Here is a 21,943-nt window from a genome sequence, read left to right on the forward strand (position 1 = left end):
GTCTGTATCAAGACGTGCACTGCTCAGTTCAAGCTCTCGCGCGCTTCACTTTCTACTCCTACCTTCTCCTTCCCCTTCACGCTACCACCGCCAAGATGGGTTACCTCTACTACCTCTTCCACCCTTACCAGCTTCGATCGATCATTCAATGGTAAGCCTATATCCTCTCGGCCCTCGTACTAAACGAACATGTCTAACAATGCTCCAGGAAGGTCTGGCATGATCCCGTCCACCAGCGCGATCCTAGCACAGAGTCCCCAGAGCTAAAAGAATGCTTTCGTTACCTCGACATGACAAGTCGCAGTTTTGCGGCTGTCATTCAAGAGCTTAACCACGAACTCCTCGTCCCCATCACTCTCTTCTACCTCTGCCTCCGTGGCCTAGACACCATCGAGGATGACATGACCATCCCCCTGGATAAGAAGGTTCCCCTCCTTCGAAACTTCCACATCACCATGGAAGAAGATGGTTGGCAATTCCATGAGAGTCAGGAGAAGGACAAGGAGCTGCTGGAGCACTTCGACGTGGTCGTTGCAGAGCTCAAGAAGATCAAGGCCCCCTACTACCAGATCATCAAGGACATGACTCGCAAGATGGGCAATGGCATGGCCGACTATGCCCAGAACGAGGAGATGATCAAGAACGGTGTGCAGACTATTGAGGAGTACGAGCTGTACTGCCATTACGTTGCTGGTCTCGTTGGCGAAGGCCTAACACGTCTGTTTGTTGAGTCCGAGTTGGCTAACCCTAAGCTCGCTGAGCGTCCTTCTCTTACCGAGTCAATGGGCCAGTTCCTCCAGAAGACCAACATCATTCGAGATATCCATGAAGATTGGCAAGATGGCCGAAGATGGTATCCCAAGGAGATCTGGAGCCAGCACGTGGACAAGTGGGAGGACATGTTCGACCCCAGTCAGCAAACAAAGGCCCTAGAGTGTGTCTCAGCGATGGTTCTCGATGCGCTGAAGCACAGTGAGGAGTGCCTGTTCTACATGGCGGGCATCAAGGACCAGAGTGTCTTCAACTTTGTTGCCATTCCTCAAGGCATGGCCATTGCGACATTGGAGCTTGTCTTCCGCAACCCTGATGTCCTCAAGAGGAACGTCAAGATCACAAAGGGCGATGCCTGCAAGATCATGTTCGAGTGCACACAAAACCTCTACACAGTATGTGAGGTCTTCAAGCGATATGCTCGACAAATCGCCAAGAAGAACGACCCTCGTGACCCTAACTTCCTTGCCATCAGTGCTCAATGTGCAAAGGTATGTCTTTCTCTTTTTAACATCTCTGATTTCGGTTCGCTAATGAATTCCAGATTGAGCAATTCATCGAGACTCTCTTCCCCAAGCAGGACCCCAAGAAGCTCGCTGTGACTCAGACCCAAGTCCAAAACAAGGTGCCAACTATGGACGGAGGCGAGACTCTTGTTCTCTTCGGTGTTGTCATTGCAGCTCTGGTCTGCATTTCTGGTCTTATGGTACGCCAGCCCCATACTCTCAAGGCCGTACTCAACTAACATCCAATCCACAGATTGGTACCGCTTGGATCTTTGGAGCCAGATTCGATACTATCTTCAGGGAAGCCAGTGTCTTCCTACCAGGTGGCGAGAAGGCTACCCCCATGATTACGGGTCACGAAGAATTGTAATATTATGCGCGCCGATTTGTTTTGCTTTGTTCACGGCACGAACCTTTTTAACGATATCCTAACGTACATACCACATTTAGCAATGGTCCTCATATGACAGGACCTGCTCGGCGGCATATTGCTGGGCTTTATACTCTTGTTAATACTACCTGCAGCGGCGCGATACAGCGCGCGTTGCAGTTCAAGTTTCGTCCCCCGTTCACCCACTGGTGATGTCTCTGATCTTGATACCCAACTACAACTCCTGCACGGATGTCAAATTGCAATCGAGTCCTTCCATGACTATGATTGTGCCGAAGAAGTGCGAAAATTAAACATCTCTTGCTCTTGGTTTCCGCCTCGCGGCGACGTCACGCCACAAGTCTATCTCGACATGTTTGAGGATGACAGACTGGTGGCGGCGGGCAAACATTTCATTCAACCTTGTAGAAATTAATTCATCTCTGATTCGACCCGTGTTTGGCAATTCTTGCTCCTTTTGGACGTGCTATTACTAGTAAGGCATGAAATGTGTCTGGGCAAGGTTTCACCTTTGATGCTGTTGGTGTGACATGCTGTTACACTACCGGCGGGACATGCCTTAGCCGATCTTTCATCGACGGACGTGCCCATCATTCAGGGGTTTTGGTTACATCGTCCTGCTCTTTTTGAGCCGTCAAGATGCAGGCCAAAAAGATGATGGCAGAAACTTTGGCTTTTGATCTTGAGAAAACATTGGGATAAATGTATAATCACGATATAATAAATGAACTAAATTATAGTTAGTTCTCCTGTTCTACTTCGCAGGTTCTTGTCTTGGTTGTTTCCAGCATCAATTCGTGGTATCAAGTCTTCTTATAACCTGAGCATCATGAGTCGCTTTTCATATACTGGCTCTTGATTTAGTAAGTGGCGCACGTCAAACGTGTCACTGACGAGAAACAAATGGTAGTCTAGAAGGTCTATAATGCCGTTACGTACCATCTATAGTAACAAACACGCTCGGTTAGGCTATTTCCAAGCCTCAAAGAAAACTCCTGATACACATGACTTGAGATGATTCATAAATGACACCCTAAATTATATCCCATACATACACGAGGCATAAATGGTTCAGGTTTGTACAAGTGGCCAATTATCCTGAAATATTTTTGTGGTATGAGAAAAATTCCGCTTTCCCTTGTCCCTGGGTCCCTGATTGATGCTGCTGCTGCGTTGCTGCTTCTATTGGTTGCCGTTGTTGGCGATGTTGCTGGTAGTGCCCTGGACGTTGTTCTTGACCTTGGCACCGGTCGAACCAGCGAGGCTCTTGATGAGGCTGGCGACCTGGGCAGGGCCGTCGAGCTGCTGGAAGCCCATGAGGTACGCGGCGAGACCGGCAACGTGAGGAGAGGCTATGAAACATGTTAGTTTTGAGACTTGACTTGGTACGGGTGGGGGAGGAAGACATACCCATGCTGGTACCACTGAGGGTAGCGGTGTCAGTGTTTGACTTGATACCGACACTGAGGACGTTGACACCGGGAGCGTAGACGTCAACCTCGGGACCAAAGTTGGAGAAATCAGCACGCTCATCGGTGGTGGCGTCAATAGCACCGACGGTGATGGCGTTGGGAGCAGAGCCAGGAGAAGTGAGGGCAGTCTCACGCTATAAAGCAGTCAGTTAGGTTACAGATCATGACAGATAGTTGATCACTTACGTTCTCGTTACCGGCGGCAACAACAGGGACAACGCCAGCCTTGAAGAGAGCCTCGATAGCACGGTTGATGGCTTGAGAGAAGTCACCACCAAGAGACATGTTCATAACAGCCTTGCCAACACGGTTCTTCTTCTTGGCGTCGTCAATAACAAACTGCATGCCCTGCAGGACACCAGAATTGCTGCCACCGCCTGAGGCGTCGAGAACCTTGACGGCAACAAGGTCAACCTTCTTAGCAACACCAAAGGTAGCACCACCGATAGTACCAGCGACGTGGCTGCCGTGACCGTTCTCATCGTCATCCTATATCCAGTTAGCACCATCTCTTTTCTAAGTGTTCACGACTCTTTGGTTACTTACAACATTGTTAATGAAGTTGGCTCCGAAAGTGGCACGGCCCTCGAACTCGCTGTGATCAACCTTGATACCAGTGTCGACAACATAGGCAGTGATACCCTCACCAGCGGAGTCGTCGAAAACATAGGTGTCCTGGTTGACCTGGGCGTGAGAGAGACGGTCAAGTCCAGGAGGGGCATTGACTTGAGCAATAGCAGCATTAAGTTGAACTTTCTGGTCGGCCTCGATATACGCAACCTCATCAGAATTGTAAAGATCCTGAACCATAAGATCATCGGCATCGAGAGACATGGCACGCCACTTGTTCATGCGGAATGACTGAATTGAAGTAGACATGGCCTTGCCGATTGAGCTTCGCTTGTTGAGGTTTCGCTTCTTGATAGCGGCAGCAAAGGAAGCCTCCTTGGCACTGATCGTATCGTCGTCAAAGGTATCATTGTACACAACGATATATCGGTTAGCGATGATGTTTTGAGCATCGGGGTTCTTGAGCATAGGTCGAAGGAAAGCGCTAATTCCCATCTTCTTATCGGCTTCGTTTCCAAGGCCACCTCCGATACTGTCGGCCATATCACCCATAGTCTCGGCAACATCGATAGGAGCAGCGGCAGCAAAGGGAGCTGCAACGAGCAGGGAAGCGAGAAAAGTTCTTAGAAGAGCCATTTTGATAGATTTATCGTTCGTTTTGTGGTTTAATTGTAAAAATATGTTGTTGAAGTGAGAGGTAGTGAAGTGGTTCCAGCCGTTTCACTCAGTTGGCAACTCGATCGTATAAATCGAATGTCGAAAAATAATGAAGGCAAGCTTTGAGTCGGAAACAAAGCAGTAAAAGAGTGCTATTAGAGGAGTTGTGCGATCAACGCTCCTCTCTTGTTGTTGAATAAGGATCGGTCGTGTTAGTTCGCAAGTTCGCGATACACTGTTCAGTATAACAATGAAAGGATGGTGATTAACAAGCTAAATGGGACTGTCTAGCAGCACAAAGGGGGAAAGGAAATCAAGGGAAAGGAAGAATGAGAAAATAACGAAAGAGTCAAAAGAGACGTCTTCCAACAATGAATAACCCGAACAATAGAATGAGAATGGCCGTCCAGCAGCTGACAATGGGTGGGAGGTGTGGGTTTAATAGGAGAACATCGAACAATAGAATATCGACCTCTCACTGGTGGCTTCACAGGTTCAGATCAAGCTTCGCTGCTTCAGGAGGGAGCCGCAAGATCCATGGCGGGGATGAGGCGCTAGGGGCCGTGGATCCAGGGCTTCGGCGTCAGGGACAAGGGCCTGGAGGTGTTGTTTAGTTTAGTACGATGAAGCCTGTACGACTATAGTCGCCAAGTCAAACGCCTGGGCCTCACTCCAAGAACCCCTTGGAACCGTCAAGATTTTCTGTTTTCGGTGGGGTTTTCAATGCTCATGCTTGCTCAGCCAGCTCGTTAACTTGAATCACTATAGCCAGCTCTGCCACAGGAGCTGGAGATGCGAAAATCTGGCACACTTGCGGTGGCATCGAATCGACGACGAAACCATAATTGCTTTGAAGCAGTTATAATAGCGTATGTAACTGTAAGGGCATCTGATCGATTGCCATCACTGATTGGTATATTCAAAATTGGCGTTTGATTACTGTTTCTCGAGAGCAACAATCTTGGCCGCAATAACAGCACATCCGTTGTTCTTTTCCGCAATGCGTTGGGCGAGAAGAACCGTTGTCGTTGCCCACAACCCGCAGGCCCAGTGAAGTAACGCCAATGATATGCAGTAAATGCCGCCTGATCACGTTAAATCAAAGAGCTGGCGCGTCACATGTAGGACAGTAGTTGCACTTATTTAGGTACCTAGCTAACGGTCAGTGCTTCGAGTGCTGGTAGCGGCACGATTAGCTCATCACTATCCGTAATCTTGTTGCCTTTAAGCAAGGGGCAGGGAAATCCGAAAATCCAAAAGCCTCCATCCAGGGCGTATGCGAGGATGATCACGACCGACTCCTGCCATCAGCTAACGTTAGTCTTTGCATCACATCCCCAGACTGTCAAGTATCTTGAGATGAATCTTGCCGGCCAGGCCAAGACCGAACTAAGGACGATACCCATAAACAATGAATATTGGCAATATCACGGCGGTTTTGTTGCTCAGTTGAGAAAGCGTGATAATGCAGTACGATTGGCGGCCAGTACTGAATCTCAATGTCACATCAGCACGGAAGATCCACTCACTGGAAACCAGCCAAGCCCTTCCAAGAATCGGCGCTTGACGACCCCTGTGCTACCCCTGTCAATCCCAAGTTTGAAACAAGTGACGCTAGGCTTTGGCGTCTGGACCTGCCAGGCACAAGTCGCTTTGGTTGGCTGCTGAAGTCTCTTCCCACGCGGCGTCTTATAACCAAACGGCTCTGATTCGAAGCGCCGTGTTAACAAACGCCAGATGTCTCTGAATTCGAAGTGATACGTGTGCAAATAGTCTTTGTTTTGTTTTGTCTGTCTGTCACATGTCGGAGAAAAAGTTTGCATTTTGTTCTAGTGCGCCCCCTTTGCAAGATCTTCTCCATGGCTCAGTGTCGCAAATATACAGAGCCAAGGGGTTGTTTTGGCAATCCTGAAGGGGCTCTAACGGCCGAGTTCAACGGACGACGAGTATCGTGGGGGGTGCTAACCCCGGGCTGTCGGGGATATAATAGGTAGAGCGCCATGCAGGCCACGGGCTAAGCGTGTCTCGGAGACAACCAGGGAGCAAGGTGCTGTATCGAATTCTGGTGTGGCTCAGCAGGTGAAGGCCAGCGAAATGACCAAAGGGCATGCTTTAGCAGATTTGGGACCGATCAAAGAAGTCGACCTTCTCGAACAAGGCAAGCAGCTAAGGGCGATTCACCTGATTTGTGTCATCCATCATGGATCGATACTTTGATTGGGACGACGCTGGATAAGACCAGGGTTAGCACGGTTGAAACACAACCAACAAGCGATGGCCTCGGTAGAAGTCTTTGGCTGTGGAATCATTGCCTACTCGCCTGCATCGTCTGAGTTTGGGAATAGCTTCTTTTCTTCACATGCTTGAGTGGATTGACTATGATTCAGAATGCAATGCCCTTGAAGCAGTTGATCATGACTAATAGCACAAGGGATCACTGAAGGGAAGGAGCGCGCTTAGAGAAGAACCCTCCCTGCCAAGCGACCTATCAAAGGCTATTTTCCGGGTCTCTCTAAACAACAAGTCAACAACTGACAAAATATGTTTACCTCACTTTTTGTTAACACAAAACACAAAGACACACCAAAACCGATGATCGTCTTTTTGAATCGGGCCTTGCCATGTTTTGAGCTGACGAAGTTCTGAAACTCGCAGAATCGCATCCATGGAGTCTAGATCGTGGCGAGACGGACTTGACACACAGACATCCTTGCCCTATATCATTCATTGTCCACTAGCAGCCCAGTCATTCTACCGGGAAAACTGCCATATGTACGACACTGCGGAAAAGCGGCAACTGATCTATGTACCGTGGAGAGGCTCTTGCTCAAGTCTGATTGATCTCAATTATCGATCATGGCTTCTTGTCATCTGGACGATGATATGTCATTCTTGGCCTCCGCATTACACGGCCTCAAGCCGGAGATTGAATGTCACGACTACCTTCCATATTCTGCACGCATGAGTATACACCGCCTTCTATGGTTTCATAAGTCATCAGCTATTGAGTTGAAACCCCATGTGACTGTCTGTTTTATGTCGCCAAGGCTATATCAAATTTCCGAAACCGTATTTCGAGACTTCGAAAATGAAGTCCAAGGCAAGTCAAGGCTGCTAGGCACACATATAGAAGGTCAAATTTGACCCCAGAACTACCAAGACTGATAGTTGATAACTTATGTTTTTCTGTTCGTTTTCAAAACAGCATTGGCACCTGTATCATCAACCTAACTGTTGATATTGTTGCAGTCCGCGCTTGATGCGAATCCTCATCATCCTTACAACTTAAGGTCTCCATTAACTCAATCTCCCATTTAACCATAAAGATATTCCCTTGAAACTTGAATTTACCCTTCTAAACATCTCTTTAACCATAAGTAGTAGTTTCAGAAGCATCGTTTCGTTGTTTGACACACGAAGTTTTAACCATTTCCTAAACGAACCCCTTTTCGGGATTAACATGCTTCTAATCATTCTTCAGTGTCTTTCTTCTGTATGATCGACACAGCATCCAATGCAATAGCCAAAAACATGCACGTCATCCGTTGCGCCCACTATCCCGATGGCCCTTTCGTTACTGAATTATCCACCAATATCATCACATGGCTCCATTTGAGGCATCTCTTGGACCATTCAGCCTTGCCCTTAGTTATTATGACAAATGAAATCTGGCACATCTTCTGTTCCAACTATCCCCAGACGTCCAGGGCTCGAGGTTTTCAACGTGGAATCATAAAGGACGAGCTGTCACCACAGCGTTTGTGCTCATTCTCCAGGGCAGCTAAACCAACTTTACCGTACTTGTTGAACGGTGATGGATAAAATTGGCCTCTTATTCCATGAACCCGCAGTAAGCTATATTCTTGTGTCTCTGGAATATACAATAGCTCATACCAGCTGCCCTCAAGACTTGTTGTGCTACAAGTTGTCCGCAGCCTTCACAGCAACTTGCAAAGGATCGATGCAATGCGGGCTTGGCCTAAATCTGGCCCTTGGAAAAACCAGGTGGTATTAATTGTGAAATCACAAGCCCTTTATCAAAGACAAATGAATCTTGATGTTCAAATAACATATCAGGACTACAGTCAGAGTGTCATATCTCGTTCTGTGAGTCAGCTAGCTACAGTGTTCCACCTTATAGAAATAATATATCCTATGAATAGTAAAATCTCTTAATAAAGGCTTTTGGGGTGCTCATGATGTTACTCTGTCACATAACTTCAGCAGGATCTACATTGATATATTTCTATGTATTTCAAAACTCGAAAGGTAGGTTGTAAAAGATAGCATAAACCCTGAATCCTATGTGACTGGAGTCCCGAATCAGCTAATCACATCAGTAACCTAAGTCTTACGAACTTAATTATTTATACCCATTACTTTCTTCTCAAAGGTACAGAGTGTCCTAAAATTCGTAAGGCGAGGGGGGGAGGATCAAGATCAGCCTTGCTGCCTTTCACTACATCAACCAAAGCCGAGCCTACAGTTTGCGACTGTAATGAAGATTGAACGGATAGTGCTGGTAATCAAGCTCTATTTATTAAAGATGTTTCCAATGCTCTGGCTGTCAGTATTATCCATGTTTGTCCAATTGATACCCCCAGGGTTGTGAGGAAAAGGAAAAGGGTTGTGAGGATTACGGTACAAAAGTTATGCAAGGTACCTTTTCTTTTTTTCTCCATCTACCTTGTATATCTAACTAGGTAGAGAGTGACAGCTATGAAAGACTATAACTATTCATTAGTAGCTAAATGTTTCCGATACTCATATTCCCCGGTGATGTAAGCTGTCTAAGAAGTCCATTGAACTTTGATAAATTTGAGAACGTGTGGCTTTTCTATGTATATACTTTCCTCTGGTGACTCAACCTCTACTCTCTTCGAGTGACTCAAGAAACAGTATATCCCGAGTTCGGCATCGGTCAATAACTTCTGACGCCGAGGAGCGGGGTTAACTTGGTCAACGCCTTCCCATGACTGCAGGTTCCACATTGATTCCTCATCAGCATCAACGGATATAAACATCGACCCCAGCCTGAGTCCGACTATCGAATTGTATAAAGTTCAGTCTTCTCCTTGATTTAAGTAGTAGTTCTGTCTTACAAAACTATCTGTGCAGTTGCCTATCAAACTCCAATATGCCTGACTACGCTTCTATCGAAACAACCTTGGCTTCTATAGCTGCAAGCTCTCAGACCATCGAGCTTCTTCGAGATCTTCACATGCAAGCCCTCGATGAGCCTCCCTACGTCAGCACAGATGGGCCTGCCTCTACCGCTCTTGACAAGTTTGTCGCGTTGGATCCTGATAAGTGTGCCTACGTGTATCTCCTTCTGCGATCTATGAAGGCACGTTTCGTTGTCGAAGCTGGGACATCTTTTGGTGTCAGCACTATCTACCTAGCTCTGGCGGTTTCTCAGAACGCTGGTTCACAGCCAGGCAAGGTCATTGCAACTGAGAATGAGCCTACCAAGGCTGTCAAGGCTCGCAAGTACTGGAGTCAAGCTGGTGATGATATTGAGAAGTTTATTGAATTACGAGAGGGAGATTTGCGAGAGACGCTCAAGACGGATCTGCCAGAACAAGTGGATTTTCTCCTCCTGGATAGTGAGTTATCCCCCATGGCGAGGAAAGCGTTCTTTTATCATCCAGTGTTACTAACTAAACTACAGTTTGGACCCCTCTGGCTCTGCCTACACTCAAGCTTGTCAAGCCGCAGATGAAGCCAGGTGCTACAGTAGTTGCTGATAACACTGAGGCAGCCAAGGCAGGTTATAAGGATTTGATGACTTATTTAGAGGACACTACCAATGGCTTCAAGTTAACTACGCTTCCATATTCTGGCGGTCTTTTAGTTGCTGTGTATCTTGGAAACTAGAAGTCCCTTGACAGATCAAGAGAGGCATGATATCTCGGGATTATCTAATTTATAAAATGACAAAACTCAAGAATACCTGTTTTTGACGTGTAAGCCAAAAGGCAGTAGGAATCAGATCGTTGTTTATTGTAAATCGATTGACCTTCGGTCGCTGGTAGGATTGGAGGTCGATAACATTTATTGAACAGCCTTCAAGGAAATGAGAGTTGATTCAATAAATGCACTATTAAAGGTCTGCTCATAAATCCAAAATATCTTACGATGATGCGATCGAAGAAGAGCCCTTCTGTGAATTAAGAGGTGAGATAAGGATTCGGCATTTGCTATGGAGCCTCTGCAAACTGTTGCCATTTATGACAAGGATCTTCATGCAGAAGAAGATCATCGGCAGTTGAGGAAGATCATATATGCCAATATTCTTCGACAAGTCAGTATATGAGAAAAGAGTTACCTTCTTAAAAATGCACTGCCTCATGGTTACGAACACATAGCCAAAGTTGAATGACTACGCACAGTGATATAGGGTACGCCAGGATGATCAAAATTTGATGCTACATTGAATATGACACCATGATTGTAATTGACAAAAACACTCGGTCAGTTTTATGATAAGCGTAGGAGACTTTTGATTGACTTTTTTTTAACTGTCTAATTGAAGATCTCATGCTTTTTTTTTGCTCCGTAGCGACCTGGGCACGTCATAATACTGGATTGAATGGCGTCTGGAGACAATCAATTGTGTTCCAGACAAAATACTCACTTCATCTGACGGCTCCCTCGAACAAAAAGCTGGCTCTTGGAATGAATACTTGATAGCGTCGCGACTAACGAATCGATAACGCATCAACAAGAGGAGAAACGGGAAATAAGCAAAGCCGAGGAGATCGCGCCTGGCGCGGCGCTAGCAGATGAACAACTTTCAGGGTCTTGCAGGGGGTTGTTGTGGAAATCATGATGCGTTGGCTCGAGCGAGAGGCTATTCTGGACAGAAGAATCTGACCATTGGGTCGAGGTTGGATAGAGTTTGGAGATGCCTTGTGCCCAATGACGTGATAAGTTGCTGATTCAGTCGGCGCGTTATTAGTTAGTAACCCAAGGCCGAGGCTGGGCTGAGGACTTGGGTGACACATTTGGTCAAAGTGAGGCGTTCATCGGCTTGGGTGGGTTGGATGTGATCCATGTAAATGGTTGATCGCCTGGGCTGCAGAGAGGAGAGTGGAGGTGCTAAGGTTTATCTACTGGCGCTGGAACCTGTTGCAGCCAGCCATGATTTCAGCGCCTGTTACCATATGGACAAGATAACAAGAGATGAATCTGGTTTCCCTTTGTCTTGGATCGTTGCTAGAGAACCGTTGCTGGTAGGTTACCTGCAGTTACAACCACAATTCCGTTAAAGCTAGACTCCCACATGTCTTGTCCTGTCTTCCTTGCTGTGGAGATCCGTTGCCGCTAAGCACGCGACCTCCACTAGGTTCTTTGATAACGATCCGTCGTGGACAATTCCTGTGCCAGCATGAACAAGATGCAACTGCACTTACCAAACAAGCAGAGTCATGTGTTGCGACGACGTGGCCATGACGGGGACGGTAGTATCGATGCCTCATCTTGAAAGGCCAGATCAGAATGGGCGGGTTGCAATACGAGCCAGCATGCACATTTGCAAGGCTATGTAAGACTTTCACTGCCACTCAAGACAAAACAAGACCCGGATATCGCTGCCACCACCCACGCAATCTACCTTACCTAGGCTTGGTTGGTTGAGTAGTGAGACGGGTACTGAAGGAAGGGAGAGACAATGAAGACAAATATGACAATCAATTTTAGTAGCTTTAGTTCAGTTGCCAGCAGCGGGTTACTCAGCTGTAGAATAATAACAACAATAAATAATGTGGATTGGATGATAGCAAAGGCAGAAGTGAGTGAGGGGGAAGTCTCTCGCTACCTACCTTTTAGGTACCTTATGCACCTCAGTAAAGTGCGGTGCTTGCAGTGCAGTGCAGCATCTGCTAATCAACGCCTCTCATTTCCAATTTCACTCCCACTCCCACTCAACGCAACGGCTGGCTCATCTTTCAATCCTTTCCCCGTCCCGTCATTCTATTTTCCATCTCCATTTCCATTCCCCGATTCTTCTCTACCTATCTTCTCTTCTTCTGCTTCTCCCCTAACTCTCTTTGCCTACATATTCAACATCTCAATCTTACGAAATCACCTCTCGTCGCCTTCGTCCGTAACCGTGGAGTTCATTGATTGACTGACCCTGGTTTCGGGGTTCCCATCTCATCGGCTGTCGTATCGCAACCCATCATATTTCCTTTTTTTATTACGATTCCCCTCCCTGGAGGTCAATCACCTGTTTCTCATCCCTCTTGTTCCCTCTCCCGTCCGTCTGTGTCCACCGTGAACCAACCGAATCGTTGGGGGCTTAATCTCCAGCCCTTGAACCTTGTGGTCGATAAACTATCTTCTCCTCGTTCACTTTCAACCATAATCTGCTCCTCTTCATCCAACAACCGCCGCTGTATCTTGTATCCGAGTGCCATCATCCAAACCCGGCCCGACCTTATTGAGATGCACCACGTGCCGGCCTTGGAGCCATCTTATGGAGAAACTTGAATCGCAATCAGATACCGATATCGATATCGACATGGGAGACTCTATCAGTGAACCTATGGATACGGCCGATGATGGCCATACTGGCCCGCGTGCGCCTTGTCCTACCTCGATTCCTGCATCCGCCCTTTTACCTATCCGAGATAGTTATACATCACGAAGGAACGACCTGAGCGATGATCGAGACGATGATGCCGATTCCGATACAGAATTTGCCTCCATCATGGCTACGTCCATGCTGAACGGCATTCTCAATACCGCTTCCAATCCTGTCTCTCCCGGCTCGTCCAGCCCTTCTCACGATCAAGCCAAAACATCCGATTTCGTTCCTCCGACGAGACCGAGCAGTACACCATTCCCTCACCCTGATCGCCGACACTCCAAGCCATGCTGCTCTAGCGGTTCTCTGCATGGCGCCGACCACGATACTCCCACCGACTCTACCGCTTTCCCCGATAACGAGCCGGTGGTCCTTCCTCGCCCTATAACCGACTTCAACCAGCTGCCAATTGAGGTACATGAAGCGATACTGGATCACCTGTTCGGGTATCGAGTTTCCGCTACATCGCGAAGTTCAATGGCCGTATCGAGTATTACAAAGAGTTGGGGGACGGCACTTAGACATTCGAGAAGAAGGGAGTTGACGGAATTGGCGCTTGTGAGCGATGTTTGGCGAATTCTTGTTCAACAGCGGCTGTATCGTCATATCAAACTAAAAGCTACTGTGGACTGCCTGGAAGATGCTATGGTTCACCTTGCTCTGCACGAGCACCTGCAATCATATGTCAAGCACATTGAGATCTGGTTCCCTGTTTTCCAACCAACCTACGGACCTGTCGCTCTATCGAATACTCTGACGCTGCCTACAGTCACCATGGAAGGACTGACTAACGCGACATACACTTTACCTGGCAACAACTGTACCCTTGAGCAAGTGTTTCAATTCGTTGGACAGACTTTACCCCAGGCCAGAGTTTTGACCCTGGAAGGAGGAGAGCGACGCAAGGCACCGAGAGTTCTTCACTTTCCCGAGCAGAGGATCGATCCGGCCATCTACAAGCCGCTGCCTGTCCTCGAATCGGTGCAGACACTAGTCACGAGGGGCCAGTGGAATCTTATGCGAGATGATCAGGACTTTGCAACAGTCTTGAATGCTTTACCAGGTCTTTACGAGTGGCAGGGCTCCTATAGTAAACCGAAGTCAAAGAGCTATATTACTATGGCCGAGTTTCTTCCAAAACTCCCACGTCACATCACGAATTTGAGTCTTTGCCTCGAGAGCGACTATCGTCGAGAGGGGGTTATGCCACCATTCTATTCGAAGGTCGTACAGAAGACGCACATTTGTGCAAGGATGGCCGAGGCGTTACCTTCATTAGAGCATTTCGCCTACACTGGCCGTGTTTGTCACCACTTTTTTGATGTGGCTATGCGGTCAACTGACCCACGAACTTCCCGACTCAAGACTCTGGACCTGACAGTCAAGAATTGCTGTCGATACAACACAAGCTTCCATGAGGCTGGCTCTGGCATTCAAGATATGGGCTTCATCGATGCTTTTGAAAAGTTGGTACTATCTGCGATTCGATCACTGGAAAAGCTCAAGGAAGTGGTTTATCTGAGGATTCGGTTTGTTGATCTTGGTAAGTTAATCCGCAGCTCAACCTTGAATCTCTAATTAACGTAAATACCAGACTCCGTACTACCCCCTCTCAACCCATTTTTCATAATGCGCAAGGGTGCATGCTCTGGCGTCTGGAGCGAGAGGATTTTGACCGAGATGGGTCGCGTTCGCCCTGATGTTCATTTTCCAGAGCTGAGTGAGTCCTTTGGCAACATTGTGTACAACAAGGACGGAAGAATGGTCATTACGCCTGACCCCCCAAGGACGAAGATTGCATCACTCAAGTTATCGAATTATCGATCTCTTGCGACAGGCATCACGATTCAGTGAGAAATGCATGCCAATTTGAAAAACTATGGATCTCAAGCCGCAGAAGACAGCCAGAAGATCGACACCGCTGGATTATACATATGATACATCACTCTTTTTGTTTTGAGACGGCGTTCAAGGTTTGGAACTATGGAAAGGAAACTGTTAATTGAAACCACATACCCAGGAGATTGGGAGTTATGAGGGCGCATGTATACACGGGAACCGCTGGTATGGCTTTACTTGGCTTTGAGAAGAATTTGCTTGGGATCTGTTGAAAAGTCACGAAATGGAAGAGAAGACGGTGAGGTAATTTATCTCAGGGGATGCGAGCTTCCATATACCCTCTACGATACTGGCGATTTGGTATTATAATCGATGAATAAGATTGTCTGAATGTTTATGCTATCTTCATCATCAATAAAATATCCATGCTTACTACACCCTTGCTTTTGTTTTTCCAATTTCTGAAAGGGGCACAATACTGTGGCTCTTATTCAACGTGGAACTTAATGGTTGATCGTGTTGACTGAGCAGCGCCGTCACTGATGATGACACCCAGAATCCAGCAGTTGACTAGGAAGAAGCCGAGCGAGGCCAGCCAAAGGCCTGGGAAGAAAGTACTGATGCCGAGAAACTCGAGCTGGTAACCTTGTTGCAACCAGGCAGCTTGGGAGACTACCCAGAGCAACAGAGCTGAGATGCCCAGCTTAGGGTTACGGAGGAAAGATGAGTTGGGCAAATAAAGTGGCAAAAAGATCATGTACCAAAGGAAGTACTGATAATATGTTAGTTGATGGACGAGCAATAAGGATGAGGATGACTGACTTGGGAGGTACAGACTTTGTTAAACGTAACAAAGGCAAATGTCTGAGCCATCATGGCTGTTGCAAGATCGCGCTTGGCGATAGCGAGAGGAATGAGAACACAAGATAGAAGAAGTTGAGGGAGGAAGGCGAACGACTCGATACGGAATGAAGGTGCAGCATTAGAGGGAGTGGCAGAGGTGAGATACAGCAGAACATTGTAAGGGGAGAAGTTGTGACGGTGGTCGATCCTCGTGACATGGTGAAAGTAAGTGTGAACAAGGAACGGGGTCTCGTAACTGTGATCTGATCAGTTATGCTGTCTCTGATATTCGTGTATGAGGACTTACATGGAGAACATGATGAGGTTGAGAATCATGAACGTTATAAAGCTGAGAAGTCCAAACTTGAGGCGCTCCGGCGTGAAAAAATTTGAGACTGCTTCCTTGTATGATGAAGGACGAGTAGCGGACTTTGTCTCGTTTCCTAAATGAGCATCGTCCATCCACCATACAATAGCTGGTGCATAGATGAAGGGGTAAATCTTGAAGTGAACCGACACTCCCAGAATGATCGCGGCAAGACTGAGTTTCCTCCTCTCCACTGCCCATAATAAACCCATAGTCAACACACCCAGGAGGCCTTCTGAGCTTCCACGGGTGCTGATGGTCGCTACCATAGGGTTCCATAACCACAGCGCGGAAAAGCCTCCAGCCGTAGCTTCATCCATACCCCTCCGTCTAAGCACGCGCAGAATGAGCCATCCCGCCAAGAGGTCAGCCGCAGCAAAGACCAGCTTTCCAAAGGCGGAGAATCGGACGGTTGGTAGAAGCAGCCAGGCGAGCAGAGGCGTGTAACGATATGTGTCGCGGGCATATGGTGATGAGCCTTCAGCGACGAAGCGGGAAGCGTCGGTAAAGACAAGATAGTCAATGTCAGTGTATTTTAGGGCTGAATTGGCATCTTGGTAGAGGCCGTAGAAGAGAAGAGCGAGGCGGAGGAAGAGAGATATGGTGAAGAGTGGCGTTGTGCGTAGGAAGGGGGTTATTGAAGGCATTATGAAGATTGAGATGAGGTGAAGATGACAGTTGGCGGTGAGTGTGGAGTGAGATGAGACAAAATAGAGAGGGTAAAGAGCTTATAAGACCATAGCTTATAACAGATTGTGACGTCTCAAGTTATCTCAGTTTTTCCCCTTACTCCGATTCACCCAAAAAAGAACCTTTTTGTTGTGTGCCACTCACTCAATGGCAGTTTGCTGATGTTGAGTAACGCAGCCCGAATCAAGCTGCTTTCCAAAAATGGAGAGCTTGCTGTCACTCTCCACTAACAAATTTCACGTCATCCCTGCAAACACGCACTAACAAATCAAGACCCGCCTCGAACCAACCTCCAACATCATCGACTACCATCTTTTTTTATAAGCTGCATTTCTATAACAATCGGGTCATAATGTCGGGCGGTGTTAAGAGAGATCGCGACGGCAATGCCCGTGTGAAGAATGCGGGGCCACCGAAGCAGGCTGGGCCAAGGGGCAGGTTCCATGATATGTTTGAAGGGTTTCGTGATGAGCTTGATGAGCATCATGATCGACGAGAGAGAATTGTGAAGGCATCGCGAGATGTCACTGCCCAGAGTAAGAAGATGTGAGTTTCGAAGACCCGGGCTTATAAGTGCAAGTTTTGCTAACTAGTTTGCAGCATCTTTACGCTTCAGAGGTAAGCTCTTTGACATCTATCTCAGTATGAAGGTGAAAGTCTGCTAACACATCATAGAGTCAAGCACCTCAACAAGGACTTCCCTCCTCACATCCAACAAGACATAGATACACGCCTCGAAGAAATCTCCAAACTCCTTAATGGAATCGCACCAGATGTCCAAAATGTCAATCGGTATCGCTACACCTTTTCTCTCCGCTGTCTCGAAGAATTCGTCGAGGCGCTCTCTTTCGCACACTACCTCCGCCACCAAACTCTCATCACACCCACACAAGCACAAGCTGCTATGCCCAGCGATATGGCCCTCACGCCAAACGACTACATGTTCGGCATCTTCGATCTATTTGGTGAGATGATGCGTTTTGCGACTGTCACGACAGCTCAGAATGGTGAATTGGCCGGTAATGGAGGACGAAATATCATGAGTGATATTCAAGAGCTTGGGTGCGAGTTTGAGATCCTGCCTGATGTGCCGACGAAGGATTGGAGAGGAAAGATGGCTGTGATGAGGCAGAGTGTCAAAAAGGTTGAGAGGCTGGGGTACGGACTTGTGGTGAGAGGAAGTGAGAGACCCAAGGGCTGGGTGCCGGATATGAAGGATGATGCTCCTGAGCCTGCGTCGCCATGAACACTTGGGCTTCAACTCATGATGTAAGGGAAACGGGAGCTGGCCGTTGTGGGATATGATGTGCTATCTGGTTGAGTTGCTAGAGCTGGCTGCTCTAATATCATGGTTTATTTACGTTTATGGAGGACTACGGCCACCCTTGCTGATGATGAAGGAATAGTTGATACAAAAGGTCACATTGAGATATGTTTTCTCAGTTGGGAATCTATTCTTTCGCGATTATGTGGTGTGCCCACAAACTCGGGAATCTTTGAATAATGGAACTCGGAGCTTTTGCACGCCAATCCCTTTTAGCCAAAGATTGGTGATAGACAAAGGAGAAAACGGAAATTCTACGAGGGTATAAAGACAATTGGAATGATTGGCCGTGCATTGCATCGCCTATTAGCATTCGCGGGGAACAATCATTCAACGGCTGTTGACAACTGTCACCGACCAAGCAATAACTTACAGAGGAAGCATGCATGGAGATGCATTGTGATCCTTTAGGGCTTTTCGGGGTCAAATAAAGGCACCAGAAATACCTGTTGGTTATGTATCGTCAGAATCTGAGGGTCGGTCGATCTTTCATCATCCACCCACGAGTAACTCCTTCGCACGTTGCACTTCTCATCCCAACACCAAATCTTCCATCTCGACTACCGAGAGGAAACTTGGACTTCACATGATCTTGAAGAACCACTTGCGCCATATTATTAGACTTTTAAGAAAAGTCCTTCGAAGGCGTCTTCGCTCGGGCCTCATCTGTCTGCCTCTATTTTCAGGCTCAACCAAGTTAAACAACCTTTCCTCCCTCTTTCTTCATTCACCACTGCTGACTCTCCTCGCTGAGAAGCGTCGGCGCGCAGACACTGGCAATCGGCTAATCCTCCTAGCCTCCTAACAACCATTTCTTTTCACTAGATAATCATCATTTCAGGGCGTTCTTCCAGGAGCAGCTTCAGCGACACCGGGCGCTCAAATTCCGGATCAAGGCGTTTCTTTTCATGGGACAGACTCTCGAGCCAACGACTCATTATGAACCACACTTCTCCTTCGTCGGGCGAGAAGAACTCTGCGGATCCGTCAACCCGCCCAGAGCTATCCAGTTCTCAGCCTGACGATCTCCAAAGCGCCGACTTACCCAATCTTCAACAAGAAGCACAGAAGCCGACAGCGCAGAATGAAGAAGCAGCATCCTATCGGACAACATTTTTCGTAAATGTCGACTGGAGCATGGGCTCGACGCTTGCGACTGCAAAGAACATCGTTGGCCAGATGTACGTCGAGTGTTTGGAACCTCTCAAGAGACACCATCCATACCCTATTATCCTCATCCATGGAGACTTTCACACTGGTCAGGTGAGCAATATTATCAGAATTCGTCACACTAACTGACTCTAACTCCGCGTAGGTCTAGACAACCAAGCCAGATGGTCAGCCTGGATGGGCCTCGTTCTTCCTCAACAAAGGCTTCCAGGTCTTCATCGTTGATTTGCCCCCTTCTGGTCGCTCCAACTTTTTGACAACCTCCCATTACATCCACCGCGAAGCAGGCCTCAGCTCCAGTTCTATCCCGGCAAGAGGAGTAGAATCAAGCCTAACTGCGCCTGGTGTACCTCGAGAAGTCGGCGTGCCCCTCCAATATGCAAAGGCGAAATTCCATGACAAATGGCCTGGCGTAAGTGTAGATATCTGTGTCTTGACATACAAGTACTGATGGGGCATAGACTGGAATACGCGGGGATCCCATTTTCGCCAAGTACTGCGCTTCCTTGGAGACTCTTCACCTCAACAAGGTGGAGCGTCAATCTCTCGCTCAGAATGCCCTTCAAGCGCTCCTGCGTCATGTCGGAAAGTCTATCCTCGTAGGCGAAGGCTCAGGCGGAGCTGGGGCTTGGCTAGCCACCGACGTTGAGCCTGATCTCGTCGCTGGTGTAATTGTTCTCGAGCCACCAGGACCTCCTTTTGGCACGGCATGTCCCAAAGAACGAAACCCTTACCGCCAGTACACACCTTTCATTCAGTATGAGGAAGGGACACGAATCTACGGATTGACGGATATCCCTCTTACCTACGATCCTCCAGCACATCCACATGGAGGATATGACCATCCTGAGAAGAACCCGCTCGACATAACCACACTGACTTCTCCTGATGGAAAGAGCGAGTGTTTCGTACAGGCTCCAAAGCCTCGCAAGCTCATCAACATCAAGAAAGTGCCCAATGCGGTTGTCACGGCACACGCCAGCTCGCATGGCATGTACGACTGGGCTACGGTGACTTTCATGCTGCAAGCTGGTGTCAAATGCGACCTGATTAAGCTTGAGGACAAGAACATTCTGGGCAACGGGCATCTCATGTTTCTCGAGACGAACAGCAATGAAATTGCCCAGGTACTCATGGATTGGATTTCGGAGAAAGCGTTGCCAGCATCATTCCAAATGCTGGTCTCAGAACCTACACCACCGCCAGAGTTCAGTGAATTTGTGGACACTGTGCAAAGACTGAGCCCTCAAAGGGAGTCAAGTGTCGAATCCATCAGCTCTCGAAAGACGCAATTGCTGGACTTCCAGTCACTGGACCAGGAAATGAGCCTAGTCCAACTCCCGGAAACACCACAGCCCTCATGCGAGCTCGAAGTCAGACCTCATCAACCTGAGTCGTCTGGTGAGTATCCGACCGGAAACTCGAACAAGAGAGCCGTTCTGTCGTCTGGACAAACAACTATTAGTATTTGTAATGGTGCCGATTCTCCTTATCCACCTTCGACGTCGGTTGATAATCCGAAACGACGACGAGTCGTTGCCGCTACTGGAATGTCCACTCCGTCTTCAGCATCATCTGCAATTTCATCTTCTCAGGAGAGCTCCAACCAGACACAACCCACGGAAGTTGGCCAAGTTCCAACACAGCAAATCCAGGTCGCAACAGAAGAGAAGCCTATTTACGATATCTCTCTGTTGAAGCCCACTCTTCCAGGGGGGGTTCCCTCTTGCCTGAAACCTTCGGTCAATAAGGACAATCAGCCTTCGATAGCAAGCCCTGCACTAAGTCTACCCAGTCAAGTTCAAGCTTCCAGACTCTTCAATGGGCAGTCAAACGCCTTGTATGGGCATATGCCGGTTGCTCAGCAATTCAAAGCATTGAATAGAGACTATCAGCGTAGTTTCACGCCCAACAAGAACCACACAACGGCCCGCTTTGAGTGTCAAACTGGATCCTCAGACAAGTCTATTGGAGCGAACATGTATAACCAAAAGAGTCTCCCCTCTGGTTTGGCTTACCCAGGTACAGTCCCAGGACCGAACTTCCAATCGCGGTCGCCCATTCAACAAGCACAGCAGCGAGGTTCTTATCCCCAACGACCGGACCATTCACCTGCACTGAATAGCGGAGGAGGCCTCATGCCGGTTCCAGCTTCGACGCCGACTGGAGACCAATTTACGATGGCAACTCTTGCAGGACCCTATACCCCTTTGATGCCACCGTCGACACAGGGTACTCACTTCCAAAACCCTTTTGGTACTTATCCGCAGATGACGCCCCCGAGTCCATCTCCGGCTCCCAGGCCAGCATCAAATCCTCCGGTATTCAACTTGAGCATGGGATCGCCTGCTCCCCTTGCACGGCAGAAAACCCCAGCCTCCAAGTGAGGCCACTGAGTCTTGCCTTAGGGGAGATTAGTTTTTGGAATGGGTAACATTTACAAAGGACTAGGAGTGATATCGGAAAGGCTATGAATGCGGACAGTGTCCGATCTGGGCATATTGAGCAAAGTCTGAGATGTAATTTGCTATAGCCAATATTCCTGAAATTGAATGTTTTGGAGCAAATGACAGAAATCAGTGCAAGTTCTATATCACAATAAATTTTCAGTGTGAAAAGCTCATAGAGCGAAGTTGGCCTCATGGAAAACATCAGACCGTAATATAGGTGGTTAAAATAAACTCAGCAAAAGGTATCCTAAACTTAGTGAGAGCCATCCTAAATTTATGCTAAGTTACCTAAGTCTTTTTGTC

The 21,943-nt window shown here is 47.8% G+C and overlaps 7 protein-coding genes across 7 annotated transcripts; 5 read left to right on the forward strand and 2 right to left on the reverse strand.

Moving 5' to 3' along the window:
• Positions 1–95: 95 nt before the first annotated feature.
• On the forward strand, positions 96–1,647 carry FTJAE_9218 (squalene synthase; the record flags this gene model as incomplete). The annotated part of the gene is made up of 4 exons (XM_037356116.1): positions 96–151; positions 209–1,262; positions 1,316–1,477; positions 1,531–1,647. The coding sequence occupies 4 exons, from the start codon at positions 96–98 to the stop codon at positions 1,645–1,647; spliced, it is 1,389 nt and encodes a 462-aa protein (XP_037203714.1).
• A 1,203-nt stretch (positions 1,648–2,850) lies between these two features.
• On the reverse strand, positions 2,851–4,346 carry FTJAE_9219 (alkaline protease (oryzin); the record flags this gene model as incomplete). The annotated part of the gene is made up of 4 exons (XM_037356117.1): positions 2,851–3,020; positions 3,079–3,274; positions 3,327–3,629; positions 3,687–4,346. 4 exons carry the CDS (start codon positions 4,344–4,346, stop codon positions 2,851–2,853), a joined length of 1,329 nt encoding a protein of 442 aa, XP_037203715.1.
• A 5,158-nt stretch (positions 4,347–9,504) lies between these two features.
• On the forward strand, positions 9,505–10,244 carry FTJAE_9220 (O-methyltransferase; the record flags this gene model as incomplete). Its single annotated transcript, XM_037356119.1, has 2 exons — positions 9,505–9,973; positions 10,039–10,244. 2 exons carry the CDS (start codon positions 9,505–9,507, stop codon positions 10,242–10,244), a joined length of 675 nt encoding a protein of 224 aa, XP_037203716.1.
• A 2,647-nt stretch (positions 10,245–12,891) lies between these two features.
• On the forward strand, positions 12,892–14,811 carry FTJAE_9221 (uncharacterized protein; the record flags this gene model as incomplete). Its single annotated transcript, XM_037356120.1, has 2 exons — positions 12,892–14,500; positions 14,552–14,811. 2 exons carry the CDS (start codon positions 12,892–12,894, stop codon positions 14,809–14,811), a joined length of 1,869 nt encoding a protein of 622 aa, XP_037203717.1.
• Positions 14,812–15,283: 472 nt separating this feature from the next.
• On the reverse strand, positions 15,284–16,653 carry FTJAE_9222 (GPI mannosyltransferase 1; the record flags this gene model as incomplete). Its single annotated transcript, XM_037356121.1, has 3 exons — positions 15,284–15,568; positions 15,619–15,895; positions 15,947–16,653. The coding sequence occupies 3 exons, from the start codon at positions 16,651–16,653 to the stop codon at positions 15,284–15,286; spliced, it is 1,269 nt and encodes a 422-aa protein (XP_037203718.1).
• Positions 16,654–17,048: 395 nt separating this feature from the next.
• Positions 17,049–17,942, forward strand: FTJAE_9223 (translin-associated X; the record flags this gene model as incomplete). The annotated part of the gene is made up of 3 exons (XM_037356122.1): positions 17,049–17,242; positions 17,297–17,314; positions 17,372–17,942. 3 exons carry the CDS (start codon positions 17,049–17,051, stop codon positions 17,940–17,942), a joined length of 783 nt encoding a protein of 260 aa, XP_037203719.1.
• Positions 17,943–18,959: 1,017 nt separating this feature from the next.
• FTJAE_9224 (uncharacterized protein) lies at positions 18,960–21,577 on the forward strand (the record flags this gene model as incomplete). Its single annotated transcript, XM_037356123.1, has 3 exons — positions 18,960–19,283; positions 19,342–19,602; positions 19,652–21,577. 3 exons carry the CDS (start codon positions 18,960–18,962, stop codon positions 21,575–21,577), a joined length of 2,511 nt encoding a protein of 836 aa, XP_037203720.1.
• Between the last annotated feature and the right edge of the window lie 366 nt (positions 21,578–21,943).

Source organism: Fusarium tjaetaba (genome assembly GCF_013396195.1).
Source record: "Fusarium tjaetaba strain NRRL 66243 chromosome Unknown NRRL66243_c0000209, whole genome shotgun sequence".
In the NCBI taxonomy this organism is placed as follows: Eukaryota; Fungi; Ascomycota; class Sordariomycetes; order Hypocreales; family Nectriaceae; genus Fusarium; species Fusarium tjaetaba.